A 19,977-nucleotide genomic window follows, 5' to 3' on the forward strand; every position below is an offset into this window, starting at 1 on the left:
GGAAACGATTTTCTTGCCATTTTCGGTCCTCTGATCCTCTGAACTCTTCGGTTAGAGAATCATCTCCAACCAACCCGGTCAAATGACTATAGGACTAAAAATAGCCCGTTTTGACATGAAAACCGTCTCCAAAGGATAAGCCAAAAGGCAGTTGGACCTCACCCAGCCAAAAATCTCAAAACAGGCCAACGGCCAGCCAGCTAGCATCCTCCTGGACAACCGCGTCACCATCTTCCGGGAAAAGTGAGAGACTGATTGTGGGTAGCTTTTTCCCCGAAAGGTTCTCCATCTTCCGGGAAAATCTGCAACTGCGTTCTGTTCAGATTCCCTTATTTTTGCTAAATTGAATGATTTGTGATTTGTTTTAGCTGAATTAAAGGTGGATTGTCAAAGCAGAGGAAGACAGAGTGCAGAGAAAAGGGTTTTTCTTGACTCTTTAGGAAACCAGGAAAGATTGGAGATCTTAACAGAGAGAGAGGGTTTTCTGCAAAACTTAGAGGGAGTGAAGTAGAAGCAATGGATTATGCAGCAAGTAGGAAAGGGATTATTGTTTATTGAGTGTTTCTAGAGAGAGAAAGAGAAGATGCAGAGGAAAGATCACCTTTCAGGTCTCTCCTCTCTGGTCTTCTCTAATGCCTCTGGTTTCAGAGGAAAGGGCAAATATAAACACTGGGCATTCTAATTTTCTCTTCTTTTTTTGTTAAATTGCCCCCTTCATGTTTTGGTCAATGAATTATGGCCATTGGGTTGTTACATGCTTTTGAAACTTTTTCATTTGCGTCCACACAGAAATGAAATTTAAAATGACTACTTGTATATTGTTGTCTACCAAACAGACCATAATATTTGTGCGTGAGTTACTTCAAAAATGAGTTTCGTCCCGAATATTGTTTTACTAAGTTAAGCGATAACATTACTCGAAATTCTATTAAAAAAATTATTGATATTACATATCGACAAGAAATTTAGTAGAGTTATTCAAAGATCGACAAGTGACACTCAAAATCCGAGACGTAAAATTATTGAGATTCCTTATCGACAAGAAATCTGCAAAGTTGCACACAGATCGACATGTGTCACCCAATCTCTAAGACGTAACATTATTGAGATTCCTTATTAACAAGAAATTATTGACATTCTATCTCAATAAATGATAGAGATAGTTTAATTTAAATAACCATATTAATTCAATTAAAATAATAAATTATGTTTGGCCCTGGCCTTTTGGCCCGTTCAGTTGAAGATGGTTTTTTGTCACAGGATTATGTTTGACCTATGAGTCCTCTAATTTTTCGGTTAGAGATGATAAGAAATATAAAATGACATTATTCATTAAAATATTAATTTATTAGAGAGCTATAGAGTTAAAATAAGTCTTCTGACCCACCACCATCGGTTGGTTGGAGATGGCCTAATATACCCACTTGAATCCCACTTCTCCAACTGAAGAACTGCTACCTCACTATTTGCCTAACGGGCATGGCTGGTTCTTCTCCGTTGCATCCTTCTCCTCCAACTCTCATTAATCTCAACTTCCGGAGAAGTGAATTGGGTTACTTTCATTCTTCAACTACCACCCATGTTCTCAATTCCAAGCTCAGGCACTGTCCTCTCAGGTATCTCTCTTTCTTTTACTGTTTTACCGAGTATTTTTTTTCTTTTCTTTTTCCTTTTGATTTTTTGCACTTTTGGTCAATTGGGTGACGAAAACTTGCTGGAGAATGGAGAAAGCAGCAATTACAAGATACCCATGTAATCATTTGATCAGATAAACATTTTTTAGCTTCTGGGTTTCTTAGATAAGATGATGTTTCTTTTAAAGTTGAATGCTTTAGTTTCTTGAGAGAGGATATGATGTGGATTTGAACTTTCAATTCACTCTAAAATTAGATAATATGATGTGAATTTGGTAAATGTAGGAGCCAATCGACCAGTACTGAGGAACCAAAAACAAAGAGAAATTTACTGGACAATGCAAGCAACCTCCTTACCAATTTTTTAAGTGGTGGGAAAATTGGGTCTATGCCCACAGCTGAAGGTGCCGTCACCGATTTGTTTGATCGGCCTCTCTTCTTTTCACTGTATGATTGGTTTATAGAGGTATGCATCTGCTTTATTTGAATTGTTTACCCTGTCATCAATTGTTCATTTGCTTGTTTAGATTTAAAATTTGATGGCATATACAGATAGAAATCGCAGTTTCGCAGCTGTGGGGACTGGGGACTTTGTTACAGTGGCTTTCTGAGTTCCATTTTTCATTGAATGTTTTTCCGTCTTACAAATTTTGTCTGTCTTGGCAGCATGGCTCTGTGTACAAGCTTGCATTTGGACCAAAAGCTTTTGTTGTTGTATCAGATCCAATTGTTGCGAGGCATATTCTTCGAGAAAATGCATTTAGCTATGACAAGGTACTACCTAATAATGTGCTCTGGAGTCTGGACTCCCCTTGTATTGCAAGAATTTGAATTGTTGGTTCTCTCTTCATTTTCCATGTTTGTAATGCCCCGCGTAATTTGCTAACAATGTTAACCTTTTTGCCGTTTGGTATATAATCTTGAGTTATTTTCGAATTCCCTTTTTGTCATCTCAATCATTTATATAATATGTGCAAATGCATATATTTCATTTATAAGCTGTTTTGAGTCAAATAATTTTTACTTATTCTAATCTGTTCTTTCCAATTGCTTGCACACTTGCACATAGGGAGTTCTCGCTGATATTCTAGAGCCAATTATGGGGAAAGGACTTATACCCGCTGACCTTGACACTTGGAAGCAGAGGAGAAGAGGTGAGCAGTAACAGTTAATATTAAGAGTTTTCACCTCAGGTTGGGGAAAAGAATATGGGGTTTATATTGTAAGTTTGTAACTGACATAATCTGTTTTTGCAGTTATTGCTCCGGGATTCCATTCTTTATACTTGGAAGCTATGGTCAAGACATTCAGAAATTGTTCAGAAAGAACAATAGTAAAATTTGAGAAGCTACTTGAAAGAGAGAGCTTGCGTGGTGGCAAGGCAATAGAGTTGGATCTTGAAGCAGAGTTTTCGAGTTTGGCTCTTGATATTATCGGGCTTGGTGTCTTCAACTACGACTTTGGTTCTGTTACCAAAGAATCTCCTGTAATTAAGGTTTGGCAAAATGAGCTTACATTCTAAAGATTCCGTAATGTTGTATCGGGCATTCAATGCATCTCATCTTGATCTCCTTTTTCAGAAGAACATTGGGTTTTCATATCAGTTTTACATGCATTTTTTGTATTCTGTTTAACATACAACTTACAGAGGTTCTTATAATTTCTGGAGTGAACATAATCTTACAATTTGCTCGGTGAATACTAATATACTTGTTTCTTTCTTTTCTTAATAATTCACTAATCATTGCGAACTGTTACTTTTGTTTAGTATACGATATGACCTTGTTCCCCTTCAACTATTATTGATATTGATTTAGAATTCATGTTAATGTACTTACTGCTGAGAATTCATGTTCAGATTTTTTGCAAAAATATTACAGGCAGTTTATGGCACTCTTTTTGAAGCTGAACATCGGTCCACCTTTTATATCCCGTATTGGAAATTTCCACTGGCAAAGTGGATAGTCCCCAGGCAACGGAAGTTCTACGGTGATCTGAAGGTTATAAATGACTGTCTTGATGTACTCATCAGAAATGCGAAGGAGACCAGAGAGGTTAGATGAAACTTGAGCTGAATGAAATAATTGATGTTTGTAGCATTATTGGAAACAGATGTTAAACAAAAAATTCCACTATTAAGAACCGTATTTTGATTATATTCTGTGACAGGAAACAGACGTTGAAAAACTGCAACAAAGGGATTACTTAAATCTGAAGGTGGGGAAAACTCCAACTCAAAAATAATCCAATTCACATTTGCTTGTGAACTCTAAAGATAAATGATTGCAATTATGAGCTTTGCTGAAGCGTCAAAATTCTGGCATTGTAACTATAAAGTTTGCAGGATGCAAGCCTATTGCGTTTCTTAGTTGATATGCGTGGAACAGATGTTGATGATCGTCAGGTATGTACTTGAAAAACTTCAATGCTTTTAGGTACAGGAAATCTGACCAAAATAATTTACTTTGAGCATTTACGATTTATGTTTGAGAATTTTAACAATTCAACAATGTTTAGTGTATTTGCACATAATTCTAATAAAGGTTACCTGTGGATTTCGACAGTTGAGGGATGATTTGATGACAATGCTTATTGCTGGCCATGAAACGACAGCTGCTGTCCTTACGTGGGCTGTTTTCTTCCTTGCACAAGTATTCATTTCTAGTTTGAATGTTGCAGCCTTGTTAGGTTTCAGAATAAAGTTATACAGAACCGGTGTTAATTTGCTTTCTTGCAGAACCCGTCCAAGATGAAGAAAGCGCAAGAAGAGATTGATTCAGTGCTTGGACAGGACGGACCAACTTATGAATCAATCAAAAAATTGGAGTTCGTTCCTCCCAAGACATTACGATGATTACTTGAACTTGGCTCTTTTTCACCCGAATGATTGATTCAGTATATGGTTTTTCTTCTTTTAGGTACACCAGACTTATTGCCGTAGAGTCTCTTCGTTTGTTTCCCCAACCCCCCTTGCTTATTAGACGTTCTCTCAAACCAGATAAACTACCAGGTATTAGGACAGAAGAAAGACCCTGAAGGGCAAGAACATTTTTTTCTTTTTATCAAAGTCATATCTAGGTTAAGACGGACTTATGTCCATCGTGCAGGAGGATACAACGGTGCAAAAGATGGTTATGCGGTTCCTGCTGGGACTGATCTCTTCATTTCTGTGAGTATAAGAACTTAAGTTTCCTTGTTTCTTGATGAAGTTCTTTAAAAAGGTTTGTTAAGGTAACACTAAGCCAGGACCTCAGCTGTATCTATTGTTGGCGTAATTCCATGTACTTAATCTGCGCTTCTAAGCTCTTTGCTTTAAACTTCCAAAACCATTGTCCATTCAGGTATATAATCTCCATCGATCTCCATACTTTTGGGACAATCCTAATGAGTTTGAACCGGAGAGGTTTTTAGTCGAAAAGAAGAGTCACGTTGAAGGATGGGCTGGTTTTGACCCTTCTCGAAGCCCTGGAGCGTTGTACCCGAATGAGGTTATTATTACTAGTCACTGCCACTTTTGAACCTACATTCATGTTCTCACATTGATGATATCTATCATGTAATGATTTTATGATTGCAACTATCAGATTATAGCAGATTTCGCCTTCTTACCTTTCGGTGGAGGGCCAAGAAAATGTGTCGGAGACCAGTTTGCTCTAATGGAGTCAACTGTGGCACTGGCTATGCTGCTGCAGAAGTTCACCGTCGAGCTAAAAGGATCCCCAGATTCAGTGGAACAAGTTACAGGGGCAACACTGCCATACAAAGAACGGATTGTGGTGCAAGTTACAGAAGAGGTCGATATAAACTGACATACCGAACAACAATACACAAAAGGATCACTGATGATAATTGTGCAGTGCATTCTTCTTTGTAACACAGCTACAAGCTCGGCATATATTTGACGGAAAAGCATTCGTCTTCTATTGTCATATACAATAATTTTGTTAGCAATGAAAAAGGAAGATTGTTGCATAATGTTTCATAACTTAAAACAAAATTTGCAGGAGAAATGATATAGCATATTTTACTTATATGAATGTATACTCTTCCTATGGTCAGCCGTCCGTGTGCTGAGCAATCCTCGATCGCCATTGATGCATCGTGGGTTCCACATACTTCAACGGTCAGACTTCACTTGAGCGCGTGGGCGACTAACCATAGGACTGATAGCCAATCACCCTTTGTCTAGACCACTGCAACGCGGTGAAATGAAAGGGTTAACCATGAAGAGATGGCGTAGCCTCGTCTAAAAGATTCATCATACCTATCGAGTCTTAAAATAGAACTTGTTGAGAAGAGAAACGCAGTTGAAGAGTGCACGACATAAAATTCAACATATATTGTTTCTTCCGACATCGTTTTGTACAATTGTTCAGTAAAAGAACAAAACGAAAACATCTATGTACCGAAAAACGTGGATATATGAGTTCATCTTTTTCAATCCTCGTTTACAAGCATGAGGCTGAATTTACAACTGGACGATAGTCTCTTCATCTCAATGGATGGCCATCTCTCTAAGCTATTTTGGTGGGTGCTTGTCACGTCGATGCTTGCGCGAGGAGCCTACAGACTGTTCCTGCAGCCAAAGAGCATTAAGTTCGTGCAAAGAAAATCCAATGTCAAATAGGAAACAGAAGTCCAAATAGGCTATTCAAGTGCCCACCATATCTTCGGGATTGCCCCGAATCTCAAAACAGCCATGCACAATCGGTGCTCCGGGACTAGGTTGTAGCTGCAACCAAAAAAAGCCAAAAATAACACACTGCTATTTTAGTATTTGGATTTGATGAATCGTACTGCTTGATAGAATGCCATGTACGAAAAATCCAGTACCATTCCTTGCAGGCTCTGTTGGGTCCCTAAGTGACGAGTTCGTGTTTGTAATGAATGAACCTGTCCCTGAATGAAATCGAAAGAAAATGTTTGCATTCTGATTCCTGAATCGATATTAAAAATCAAGGTCAGAATGAATAAAGGTTTGGGTCGTACCTGGGTGGCCCGTTGGTTGTCGTAACAACCCTCATGGATAGGAGAAATTGAGTTCAACTGTCCCTGATATAAGTATAAAACAACCCTCGATATAACTTACCACTGGATGAAAATACTGTAAGGTTACATACCAACAAACTCTTATTGCATTATTCTGGGATAACATAGCTGTTTCATATTACCCGTTCAGATTCTTGCTGAGGGACGTAACAATTATCAAGCTTATGTGCTCTGGACTTCATCAGTTCCTACATTTAAAAACCATAGTGAGGTGAATCATAATATATTAAAGTCGAAAACAAAGAATCGATGAGTGAGAGTTTCGGAACAAAAATGACCATGAGACAAACCATCTGCTGGCAGCTGTCTTGCAACCTGATAGCGGTGCCATCCAGTTCAGTTTGCACCTACAGTACATGTAAAATCGACTTTAGGCACACATCAATTAGGATGACCCAAAACAAGTTGTGGCAAGATCTACATGCCAAAGATCAAGCCTTAACTAACCTTTCTTTTTTTGTATGTTTTCTTTTTCTTCGACGACTTGGCCACACTGCAGCTGGGATTCACTACTTCAACGTCAATAAAACCATGATTAGCTGGCATGGGTTCCAAAACACTTCTTACAGAATTATTGACATCGACACAATGTTTCATAACTGTTTCTAATGCCTGAAATGCAATGTGGTAAGCGTCCAGAGATAAAGACCCCTCTTCACCCAACTTAACAGCTAATTTACATAGATCATTGAAATGTTGCACCCTGCAGTTAAGCCTCTTCGATCCATCGCTAACAGTATGCCTAACTTTTGCATCTTTAGTCCAACGCTTCAAAATATAATGGGATGGGATTGTGTAAACGCCAGACACCTGGAGGACCAGAATTGCATGCCTACAGAGAAAACCTCTGCATTCAAATGAATGACATAAACAACATACTTTTTGGTCTGCTTCATTCCAAGACACAATGAAATTCTGGCGTTCTTCCAAATCTGTGACCCGGAAGATATAGATGCTTCATTTTCATCTTCTTTCTTCAAATGACAAGAAGCTAGTCCAAAAACCTCGTCCTCAAATTTTTTAAATACAGCATTGGTATAGATAGTTGACATTTGTTTCTCAAAAGGCGAGAAGGATCTTAATCCAGGTTGTTTATCTTGTGTTTTGAGAGAAGCGCGGGCTTCCATGTCATAACTATCTTTACAGAATGCTTTGTACTGCTCAATAAAATCCTTAAATGTAGCTTCTTGAGTAATGTACCTATCAAAGAATGAAGTTATACTTCCAGATCGCTCCTTTGTTGACATTCCAGCTAAAAATGAATCCTGCATATAAGTTGGGGCCCACTTTTTACGATCTTCATACAATGAATGAACCCACTCATTGTCTCTTAGTTCAAATCTATCAACCAGTTTCGACCATTCCTTTTCAAATTGTTCAACTGTCCAAGACCAGTAAATGCATTTGCTGAATTTTTCGATAAATGTTTCTTTCTCATTTATGGAACCCAAATTTCCAGGAATCCTGGTCAATACATGCCATAAGCAAAAACAATGGCGTGCATCAGTAAACACATCTTCTACAGCTTCTTTCAGGTATTTGTCTTGATCGGTGATAACCACTCCTGGAGCTTGGCCACCCACTGCTTTACACCACGTCCGCATTAACCAAACGAAAGCCAATGTAGTCTCTTCTCCAATCAATGCACATCCAAGCAAAATGTACTGAAAGTGATGATTAACTCCAACAATAGGAACAAAAGGAATTTTATAATTGTTTCTAACATAGTAAGTGTCAAAGAAGACTACGTCACAGAAACTGCTATAATCACGCTTACATTTTGAATCAACCCAAAACACACTTCTCAATCGTTTCTCATGGTCAAAATCTATTGCGTAGAAGAAGTTGGGATCCTCATCCTGCATAGACATGAAATGTTCAAACATTACTCTTACATCTTCCTCATCTAAAGCCAACTGCAGACCCGTCTTCTGAGGAACAACGATAGCAGGTTTCTTGTTCCTTCCACTGATAGCATAAATGAAATCATCTGGGCAAATCTCATGGTTGTGCTCCTTTACAAAACTATGTACTACCCATTTTTCACTCTCTTTCCTCTTTATATGCAAGCTAGCTTTGCAGTCTGTCTTTGTGATACATGTTCTTGGATTGACAGTTGTTCCCAACTCACGCTTGCTTCCAAATCTAGAGCATGCAATTTTTATGTCAATGAACTTTCCAGATTTTTTTGAGCGCCGACTGGCTTTAATTGTGATGCCAAATCCCACAGACCGGGCATACTCCCTGTAGTAAGAGTAAGCTTCTTCCTTGGACTCAAACTCCAAACCATTTTCGGGCTCCTCAACTAGCCCCTTCCCCTTATCAAGGGAATCCACCCCGACATTGTTCAGATCATTTTGATCATTCAAACTAAAAACACTTTGTTCTGCATTCAACCCATCAACTTCCATAACATGATCACTCGTTATCGGAGAAGTAACATGCTCCTCCTCAACATTTACCTCATCTGTGATATCTACAATGTCAACATCTTTATCTGACCCAACACTTTGGTCTGCATTGAATCCATCCTCTTCCTTAACACAGTCACTCATCGGAGAACTAACATGCTCCTCATCAACATTTATCTCATCATTGACATCTACAATGTCAACATCTCTATCTGACCCAACACGTTGTTCTGCATTCAACCCATAAACTTCCTTAACATGATCAGTCGTTGTCGGAGAACTAACATTCGCCTCAACATTTATCTCATATGGGACATCTACACCGTTAACATGTTTACCTGACCTAACACTTTCTTCTGCACTCAACCCATCAGCTCCCCTAACATGTTCACTCGTTGTCGGAGCACTAACATGCTCCTCCGCAACATTTATCTCATCCGCGACATTTAAAATGTCAACATCTTTATCCAACCCTACACTTTGTTCTGCATTCAACCCATCAACTTCCTTAACATTTACCTCATCAGAAATATCTACAATGTCGACTTCTTTATCCGACCCAATACTTTGTTCTGCATTCAATCCATCAACTTCCTTAACACGATCACTCATTACCGGGTAACTAACACGCTCCTCCACAACATTTATCTCATCAGTGACATCTACAATGTTAACATCTTTATCTGCCCTAACGTCTAACTTGTCCTGCTCACATGAGGACAGTTCAAGATCTATCTCCATAGAATCAAACAAAGCTTACACAACACAAAAGCTCATTTCACTGAATTACCTGATACAAAAAATCAATAATAAAAGCTTCAAAATTAAGAAATAAATATGAAAAATTGTAAAAAAACAAAATTATACAAATTTCAAATTTTCAAAGTGAAATGTTCTCTTTGCTAACTAATTTTGTAGGATGCAAGAAGAAAAATAAGCTGAAAAAAGAAAAGTGAAAAAAAGGAAGGAAATTGGTGATTACCCATTTGTTTGGGAGCTCAGCAGCTAGCAACTAAAACATCTCCACTCAATTATGAGAAATTGCAAGACTTGAGCTTTTTCTTTCTGTTTTACTCAATTTTCCCAGGAACCAAACAGGTCGTGAGTCCAAGCAGAATGACGAGAAATCAAGGTCACGTAAACGAAGAGGGAAGTGCTTGCTCCTGCGCAAGTCAGTTTTCACGCTACCACGACGCTCGGACTCGGAACTTTCAAGTTTGGTAGTAGGCCGGGTTCAAGTGCACGGGTAATCGGGTATAATTTAGACCCCAAAATTTTCGATGGATAATCTCTACCGAGGTATGCACATGACGTGGTATAAAGTAGGGATAGTGTTATTGACCTGTTCATTTTTATTTCTCATATATTTTTGTTAAATTTTTACTATTGATCTTTTTAATTAATTTGATTTAACAGTCAAAAATTTAAGAAGGGTGATGTGAGAAGTAAAAGTTGGTGGGCGAATAGCATTATAATTACACAAAACTATCTCAACTATGAGTCGAACGACACTATCATACCTTATCTTTTAAAAATAATAATGTCATACATCATCTTACGAATTTGTTCCAATGTCAAATCATCTGTCAGTTTTTTTGTTAATTTCTCTCTTAAATGCTGACATAGGCTAGAGGCGATGCTCACTCACTAATCCAACTGGATTAAAAAATAATTAAATATATTTTTAATAATTAAATATTAAAAAATAAAAAATAAAATTATTTTTTATATATAATTGTGGGATCCACCTTTACAAACCCTTTTCCTACCCATCCCCCCAACCTTCCTCCGCCACCCTCTCTCTCCTCTCTCTCCTCCTCTTTCTTCTCCTCTCTCTCTGGGCAACCTGCAATCTACAATTTCTTTCCCCATCCCCCACTCTCTCTCTAAAATCCCTACAAGCATAACCCATGCACATATATCTCCTCCGACCACAATTTCTTCCCCCATCCCCTTCTCTCTATCTAAAACCCCCCTCTCTCCTAAAATCCCTCTCTGCAACCTGCAACCCACAACCTACAAACTTCCTAGAATCCTACTCCTCCATCGATGAAGACCATTATGATCGCCTCCCCAACTCCTTCCTTTTTCATCTTCAACAAGATCGGCGATGTCTTGACCATCCTGGCGTCACCCACCACTCATCGAATCGAGCTTCCCAGCGACGAGCTTGGCATCGATGAAGGAATTCTGCTCAGGTCGAGGGCCGATTTCGGCTCCACCTTAGACAACTATGTCATCCTCGACGCTTCCTCTGTCATCCACCAGGAACCTACCAAAGATCGCTCTTTCCGGAAATCGAGTCCAATGGGTTGTGCGACACTAATAACGCCGCCATGGCGGACTACGCTGCACATAAACAAGGACCAACTTGGTTCTGAAGGATGCGGACGAGTAGGGTATTGTACATGAATAGGGCCAGCTCAAGAAGCTTCGGGTAAAGCCATCGTCAGCCTTTTGGCATCGAAGAGGGTGATTGGCAGGTGAGGGCGGCGGTGGAGAAGTGGGTTTTGGTTTTGGTGGTGAAGGAAGGTTAGGGGAGACAAATTGTAGGTTGTCCATAGAGAGATAAGAGGAAAGAGAGGGTGATGGAGGAAGGTTGGGACTTGGGGGGACGGGTGAGGAAGAGTTTGTAAAGGTGAATACCACAATTTTATATAAAAAATATAATTTTATTTTTAATTTTTAATATTTAATTATTTTTTTAATTCAGTTGGATTAATGAGTGGGCCTCGCCTTTAACCACGTCAGCATTTAACAGAGAAATTAACAGAAAAACTGACAAAGGTCTGACATTGGAACAAATTTGTAAGATGAGATATGACATTGTCATTTTTAAAAGATAAGGTATGATAGTGTCGTTCGACCCATAGTTGAGGTAGTTTTGTGTAATTTACCCTATAAATTATATAATCAAAACCGTTCAATTTTTTAATTTTCATTTGAAGATTATATCTATAAAAAAATCATTCAAATCCAAAATCGTTTAGTCATCCAAATATATGGAATAAATAGACGATTTATCATAAGTATGTTACTTGGTACTCACGTAGTTTAAATTCTACCAAATTATTGTAATGCTTCAGTTAAACATAAACTCATCAGACAACTCCAATAGTTGGGTTAAAGATAAACCTCTCCCCAAACCTTCTCAAACAATTGGACCTAAAATAAGTTTTGAGTGAAATAGTTTTTTGGGCAAATACGGGCCGGCCAAGATTTCGGCCTAGGTTGAAGTGCACGTGGATGCGCCCAGAAAATTGGAGAACTCATAGGACAGACGCACCCAACATGCAGAAACACTAACAATGGGTGGGGCTCATGCTGACATCGTTGTCGGGCACCTTTATGAAAAGTTATTCCCATCCTGATAATCCAATTTCTACATTTATGAAAAGTTTGGGTGGGGCTCACGCTGACATCGTTGTCGGGCACCTTTATGAAAAGTTATTCCCATCCTGATAATCCAATTTCTACATTTATGAAAAGTTATTCTCATCCCGATAATCCAATTTCTTCTTTCCACTATTTGGATGAGAATAACTTTTCAAAAATATAGACCACCAAGGGTAAATACCATCAGTTAAGTAGTAACTTAGCTCATGTTTATTACTATTTATCTTGTACCTCCATTCAAGTGGCCATCCATTGATGATGTCATCGAATGAGAAGAAGACCAAAAACTTTGACATCGTTGTTTGATCTAATAACGCCGAAGAATGCATGCCAATACAAGTGTTGTAAGACACTACAGCCTCGAGAACGATGGATGACTTGTTATGATGGATTTTAATTTAATTATACAGATTAACAAGAGTAGGAGAATTGTTCTGCATTGCATTCATACATATCATTTTATATGTGTATTTAATTACTCATTGATAATTGAATTTTGTTAATTATCTGTGTTGCAACAATATAATTTTTTAAGAAGCTTTTATAATAGCTTTCTGGCTTTTGTAGCTAAAAATTAACTAAAAGTGTGGTTCAAAAGCTCTTAAACAAGTCAAAATGGTGTTACTCCCCTATTTGGTTTAATATTGACCTTCCAAGTGTTTCTCCAAGATATAAAGTTTTACGGACTCGTGAGAGTCTGAGTCCAAATCTCATGAACGATACTAATAAACCTCTCATTTCCCAACTGTCTTTGATTTTTGGAGTAAAAAGAAATGCTTATGGAACGGGCTCACAAGCCGAGAGAGAATCTGCTTTAGGCTTTTTTGGAAAGAAGCAAGCTTCAAAATAAGACACCAACACACCCAATTCATCCAAAACAAAAAATACAAAGTGAAAAATATGAAAATTTCACTTGGCAATTTTGCTTGCATCCTCACTATGTTAGCTTGTGCGCAGCAGAAGCAGGGCAATCAGTCAATAGAATTTTGACTAGAGATAAGTTAGCTCTGATCTCAACTGACCCTGTTGAGGCTAAGCAATCAGAGGTACAATAATACAACATCCTTTACAGAGGATATGAACCCTGCTCAAATTTCCATCCTGCTTCCGAAAAGACCGCATACGAAATAGTTAACAACAGCCTACTCTCTCTTATCTTATTTTACAGGTACCAAATTAGGAAGTTGTCCATCGTGATCCCTCTGTCCGCAAGGTATGATACATTTCACTTTTCTTTACATAGAGATTATCTTCAAAGGATCTCCTTTACCTACGGAATAATTATTTATTCAGTTCCACTGTTTCAAGTAAAACTTTGGCTGACATCCAAGGAAAATTACCTTTTCACATGCAAGATACCAACACTGAGCAATGTGTTCCTTAAGCATGTCTGGATGCATCCTCCTGCAATGGAGTGGTTCTTACATTGGGGTCATCCTGACACGAGGAGAAAACAAATGTAAGCTAAGCTAAGCAAAATGCATAATTTAGGAAAGTATTAGTACCATGTCTAGCAAACTAACCCGAATTCCATAAGCAAAACCAGCTGGAGTTCTGAAAAAATCCATCTGTCCCTGCAAGCACAACGCCACAAATTATAAAATGCAACCATTTGAACATGGTCATAGGCTGGATATTTTCGTTATCATGATAGGGTACTGTACCAGCCCATGCATGCTTTGCTGAGCACTGTAATAACCATCATGACTTGGGGCTATAGAGTTCAGTTGTCCCTGCAAGTATTAAAACCAGGTCCAAGTTATATTCATGTAGTTTGCGATATTGCTAGTGTTTTTCTACTCATTTTAATAGTTATGACTTACAAGCCCCTGAATGGTCTGTTGATTCCCATAGTAGTTATCCCGTGTAGGCGCCATTAGATTCAATTGTACCTGACAAAAAGGAGGCAAAGGATGAAAATACGAAAAACAATAAAATAAATAAAAAGAATCATAGACAATTTGTTATTAGTACAAGATATGGTCTCATACCATTCCTTGCACATTCGGTTGGGCACCATAATAGCCATCAAGGGTTACTGTTCTTGAGGTCAATTTCTCCTACAAAATAAGATTCTAATTACAAAATATTGCCATGGTCAAATAAGTGTAAGAAAATTTTACTTGAGGTTCACTAATTTACTACACAATTTTCCCACATGCGATGCCAGATTTACCTAGGCACACCAATCTTGAGTGACCAGATTCATAATATTGTTTCAAAATGAACATGCGTATCCCAGATTAGGATACCAATTGATGCAAGTGATATAAAACAAATATTTATTTTTCAAAAAAGCTAAAAATAATAATAGAAGAAGACGAACCATTTGTTGCAAGCTGTCTTGTGCACCAACAGCCATAACCTCCGGCTCAGAGTTCACCTGCTATTTGATTAGAATGTTACCTTTAAATAAAAGTTACAAAACTATAATGAGCATTACAATTTAGTCACTATCAAGAACATACCTTTCTTTTCTTCGTCGGATTCTTTTTCTTGTTTGTCTTGCTGCTCATACTTCTATTTTGGTTATCATCTTCAATGCAAAGCAGGCCATGAGTGACTGATGTGCCAGCTTCTAACAGACTCTTACTAGAATTATTTACACTCACACAATTTCCAAAAGCTTCTTCTAGTGCACGGCATGCAACACTGTAACTCTCCTGAGATAGAGTTCCTTCCTCAATCACTTTCATTGCCCGTTGACATAAATCATTAAACTTTTGCACCCTGGATAGTACAATGTCGGATTCTTCTCCCACAAAATGCTGGCTCTTTGCATCTTTTGTCCAACGTTTTAATACATATTGTGATGGGATTGCAGATAGGCCACATATTTGGAGAACAATCAATGCATGCCTACAAAGATAACCTTTATATTCAAATAAGCAGCATACACAAGAAACCTCCGTCTTCATTTCATTCCATGTTACGATGAAATCTTGATTCTTTTCAAAATCTACCACGTTGAAAATAGTGCTTGTCTCATCTTGTCTTTCCCGTTTAGGGTGACAAGCAACTGCACCTAAAACCTCACCTTGAATTTTCTTGAATACTGCATGTGTGTACAGACCTGAGACGCTCTTCTCCAAAGGTGAAGGAGATCTCAATGTTGGAGGTTTGTTCCATGTATCATAATCTGCTTTGGCTTCCTCATCATACCTATCTTGTAGAATTGCTTCGTACTGTTTCAGGAATTCTTGAACAGTGGTCTTCTTATGCACATACTTGTCAAAAAAGGAGTTCACACTCTCAGATCGCTGAACTGCAGACATCCCAGCCAAACAAAGATCCCTCATGTACGTTGGTACCCACTGTTTTCGATCTTCATACAACAACTGAATCCATTCATCCTCTTTCAGTTCAAATTTCTCAAGAATTTTCCACCATCTTTTTTCAAACTCTTCATTTGTAGATGACCTGTGGATGCACTTTTCAAATTTTGCCATAAAATTTTCATGCTGTTTAATCACATGGCCAAGATTTTCAGAAACCTTCCCCAAAATATGCCACAAACAAAAACAATGATAAGCACTTGGAAAGACCTCTGCAATAACTGGTTTTATCGACTTGTCATGGTCAGTGATTATTACTTTTGGAGCTTGTCCACCCATAGCTTTCAACCACGTCTGCATTAGCCAAGAAAAAGTTGCTGTACTTTCATCTGATACCAAAGCACATCCTAGCAGCACAAACTGATAGTGTTGATTCACTCCAACAAATAAAGCAAGAGGCATTTTATATTTGTTCCTAATGTAGGTAGTATCAAAAGACACTATATCACTGAAATTGATGTAGTCATGCCTACTTTTGGCATCAACCCAAAACAAACTCTTCAGCCGTTGGTCTTCTCCCAGATCTATAGAATAGAAGAAGTTGGAATTCATATTCTGCATCTGCGTGAAAAACTCGAGCAAAATCTTCAAATCTCCTGCCTCTAATGCCAAATTCCTACCTTTATCAAAAGGATTTTTGGAATCACTTTTTAGACCAACCACATTTTTGTATTCAGCAAACTGTCTAGCCATTGCAGCGTACATTTTTCTTGTCTGTTCACTGACTGCTTGGGCTGGTAAAAGCTCGTGGTTATGCTCCTTCACAAAATTATGTATAACCCATTTACCATCTGGTCGTCTCTTCACATGCATCGAAGCTTTGCAGTCTGTCTTTGAACATGAACGCCGACCAGTCGGATTTTCTGGGTCTTGCTTGTTCTGTCTGGCACGTGGTCTATTATACAATTTGTCATACTCGCGCTTGGTCCCATATCTAGAACAAGCAAATTTTGCATCAATAAATTCTCTCGATGTCTTTGAACGGCGGCTGTTTTGGATTGCAGTGTTGAACCCCATAGACCGAGCATACTCCTGATAAAAAGAGTATGCTTCCCCATGTGATTCAAACTCCATACCAAAAAGCGGCTCAAGATTTGTATCCTCTTTAAACACTACAATATCTGGTGTAGGAGAATTCAAATCCCCACCATCTTCAGCAAGTACTTCATCTCCAACATCCTCAATGTTTCCACTCTCTATATGTCCGTTGTGCACTTTTTCTTCATGTTCCAACATGTTATCAATTTCATGAGGCTCTTCATCTTCTTTGTCATGCTCACCAGAAGGTAGCCGTAGATCAATGTCCATGGTGAGGTTATTTAATTTTAACTGGTTGCTATCGGAAAACATCTGAAACAAAGAAAAGACAACAGTTGGCAGTAAATCAAATAATGATTAAACTTACAAACTCTGAAGAATAATAACGAACAAAAATTCACTTCCTAATTAAAGTAAGAAAAGAGTTACAAACCATTTTGGAAGTTCAAAGCACTATTAAGTTATTAACAAACAGCTCCAACTAGATTGTATTGCCTTGTCAATGTGAATACTACGACGACATCCTCCTCTTCCAACATAAGGGAGCAGTATCACCTCCCATGATATCTTATATGCTGTTACAAAGCTTTGGCTGGAAAAAAAAAAAGGAAAAGAAAAAACTAACACGCATTAATCATACTTGATTGGAAATTTCAAAGAAAGAGCCAATTGAACCACTATCACACGTTAAAATCATGATGCTTCAAAAGGTTTAGGTGATTATCAAAGATAGAGCAATTGTGCCGAGGAAAATGTTTTTAACTATTAGTTCCAACAAATAATATTAAGAATTGTGTATGATTCACGTAGTCAGTTACATGTGTGAGAATTTTCTGTTCAACACAGGTATTTACGTATTTCGAGAATCCAGCTGCCATATCCTTATTGATACCATATCCTATTCACAGAGGTATTCAAGACCGCCAAGGTAAGGTATTGAACCTACCATACCAGAACAGGGTGGTAAGGCACCTTCTTTGAGGCATAAGGTGTTGTTCTGAACTCGTCAGAATGCCACAAAACAAAACTTGAAAATGAGAAGAAGTGGGACTATCATTTATCTATCACGTAAAAATTCATCTAGGACCACAAACATGTATATCAACATAAAAAACTGGCAAACATGTATATCAACTTCACAATCTAATACCAATTCCGATGTTAATTATCTATTTAAAACTAACTCAAACGAAAACAAAAATCCACCATCTAAACGTCAAGAAACATTCTACAATGGTCTAAATAAGAGCAATACAGTGTTCATTTCTAGCCACATATGTGATAGTGTGTTGACACAAATAAAAGAGTTTCAGCTACACTTGGCAGCAGATAAGAGAGGCTTTTCTATATTTTGAAGTGCAAGATACACACACAATCCAAACGAAACCCGATCAAACTCACATGCCCGTTCCACATCCCGGTTCATCGTACAATTTCTAAACTTGCAATTAAACTCCCAAAAGTATAGACCATCAAGTCATGAGCTTTAAAACCGAAATAACTCGGAATTGGGAAATACTTTACATGCTAATAATACTACTCAAGCTCCAAAATGCGCAACAGTGCACGTCCACTTAGGATTGCAACCAAACTAAACCAAGCCTCTTCAACAAATAAAGAATTCCCAACTACTCAAACGTACAATTTTTTTAGCTGAATTCAACACGCTGGAAAATTACTCAGAGAAATGAGCCAACTTTTGCATACAATTTTGTACTAAAAATTAACTACTTGATACCAACTCCTCAGCTTTCAATCCCATTTCATTAATTTAATGTCAAATGCAAGAAAAATCCCAAATTGAAATCCCAAATTGCACACCAACAAATCCAACAGAAAACAAACTCAAAAGAAGAATTTAGAACATTGAATTGATTCAGTAACAAGAAGAGAGATGGATGTAGATTGTAGAGAAAGAGAAAGAGAGAGGGGGGGAGAGAGAGAGAGAGAGAGAGAGAGAGAGAGAGAGATTACAAAACCTCTTCCCGTATTACATATGGAGGAAGCAGGAGGAGGAAGCTTTGATCTGCAACTGCGAAGGAAGATGATCGCACACGCGAGGGGGAGGAGCGAGTGGCCAATTACGAAGCTCCTTTAATTTTGGCCCCAATTTGTCTCTGTTTTAGGGTTTCAAAATCGACCCCAGTTCAATCTGACTCTCACTTCGTCCCACTCGCTGCCTCTCTTCCCCCTTTTATTTATGTCCCGGACCGTCGTAGCCACACGTGTCGCGCGTGCCGGCCCCTCGTGCTGTTGATGTCATTGTGCGACTACCGACCGAGCTAATCTCCGGATGTGGGTCCCGCTTTTACGCATACGTTATGAGCTGAGTGTGCGCGTATCACGCGTGGCTGCCCGCCCGACAAAGTCACTCGTCAGCTGCTCTCTCAGCTGTCTTGCTCTCTCTTTCTCTATTTTCTTCTACGTTCTTTGACTATTTATCACAAATTTATTTCATTTTGTTGATTTAAAGTAATTTTTTCATTGTTACGTAACTACATTCTAATACTAATGAAAATGACTTGAAAATGTTAAGGCATGTTTACGTATCCATAATCAGAATGAGAATGTAGAATTGAATTCCGATTATGGAGTACTCCAGGGTTTACTAAATATAGAGGAATCAAAAAAGCAATGGAGCCCACACAAATTTTGGAATTCAATTCCTTGTATTGATGGAATTGGATTAGGTGGTAATCCAATTCCTGATTGTTTGGGCAATTGAAATGACACTTTTGTTCCTTTTGTACCCTCACTTACTTTTTTTATTTCCAAGACTATCATTTATAAACCCATTAAAGTATATAAAATATTTGATTTGGGACAAAGGCATTTCAGTAATCATACTACTTTATATTCCAATTATGCTAAATTAGCAAACAACTTTATGTAATTCTATTCTGATTCCAGAACATTTAAGTAAACAACTTCAACAGGAATCATATTCTAACTTCTCCTTATTCCAACTCCTCCTCAATTCAATTCCTCATATTTTTATTACTGTTACGTAAACGCGCTATTTGAGTTTTAACGATAAGGATAAAATAAAGGGTAAAGCGAATAGTATCAAGATTGACTTTTTAGTGTAAAAATGTGACTTTTCGTTAAAGTGAA

At 38.1% G+C, this 19,977-nt stretch overlaps 3 protein-coding genes across 6 annotated transcripts; 1 reads left to right on the forward strand and 2 right to left on the reverse strand.

The window, feature by feature from the left end:
• The first annotated feature begins 1,454 nt into the window (after positions 1-1,454).
• LOC103939505 (cytochrome P450 97B2, chloroplastic) lies at positions 1,455-5,609 on the forward strand. Its single transcript, XM_009349596.3, is given in 15 exon segments — positions 1,455-1,616; positions 1,920-2,100; positions 2,301-2,408; positions 2,704-2,788; positions 2,891-3,129; positions 3,515-3,688; positions 3,804-3,851; positions 3,979-4,038; positions 4,199-4,285; positions 4,372-4,460; positions 4,553-4,644; positions 4,742-4,803; positions 4,976-5,122; positions 5,219-5,389; positions 5,391-5,609. Coding segments are annotated over 15 exon segments (1,728 nt in total). The 5' UTR covers positions 1,455-1,479; the 3' UTR covers positions 5,439-5,609.
• Positions 5,610-5,949: 340 nt separating this feature from the next.
• LOC103939506 (protein FAR1-RELATED SEQUENCE 2) lies at positions 5,950-10,383 on the reverse strand. The gene is given in 9 exon segments (XM_048576877.1): positions 5,950-6,210; positions 6,298-6,366; positions 6,468-6,533; positions 6,624-6,686; positions 6,806-6,871; positions 6,962-7,030; positions 7,131-7,633; positions 7,636-9,884; positions 10,077-10,383. Coding segments are annotated over 8 exon segments (3,093 nt in total). The 5' UTR covers positions 9,836-9,884; positions 10,077-10,383; the 3' UTR covers positions 5,950-6,153.
• A 2,954-nt stretch (positions 10,384-13,337) lies between these two features.
• On the reverse strand, positions 13,338-19,022 carry LOC103939508 (protein FAR-RED ELONGATED HYPOCOTYL 3). 4 transcript variants are annotated; one of them, XM_048576880.1, is made up of 10 exons: positions 18,858-19,022; positions 17,297-17,455; positions 14,959-17,175; positions 14,817-14,876; positions 14,482-14,550; positions 14,314-14,382; positions 14,155-14,223; positions 14,014-14,064; positions 13,831-13,927; positions 13,338-13,760 (listed from the first exon to the last, which is right to left on the reverse strand). In XM_048576880.1, exons 2-9 carry the CDS (start codon positions 17,297-17,299, stop codon positions 13,871-13,873), a joined length of 2,595 nt encoding a protein of 864 aa, XP_048432837.1. In that variant the 5' UTR covers positions 17,300-17,455; positions 18,858-19,022; the 3' UTR covers positions 13,338-13,760; positions 13,831-13,870. The 4 variants fall into 4 exon arrangements, with proteins under 4 accessions (XP_048432837.1, XP_009347877.2, XP_048432838.1 ...); XM_009349602.3 differs by having other exon boundaries at positions 14,817-14,873; positions 18,843-19,022; XM_048576881.1 differs by having other exon boundaries at positions 14,014-14,058; positions 18,843-19,022.
• Positions 19,023-19,977: the final 955 nt, after the last annotated feature.

Source organism: the organism of the source record quoted next, unplaced genomic scaffold, assembly GCF_019419815.1.
Source record: "Pyrus x bretschneideri cultivar Hongxiangsu unplaced genomic scaffold, Pyrus_bretschneideri_v1 Contig93, whole genome shotgun sequence".
Taxonomy (NCBI): domain Eukaryota; kingdom Viridiplantae; phylum Streptophyta; class Magnoliopsida; order Rosales; family Rosaceae; genus Pyrus; species Pyrus x bretschneideri.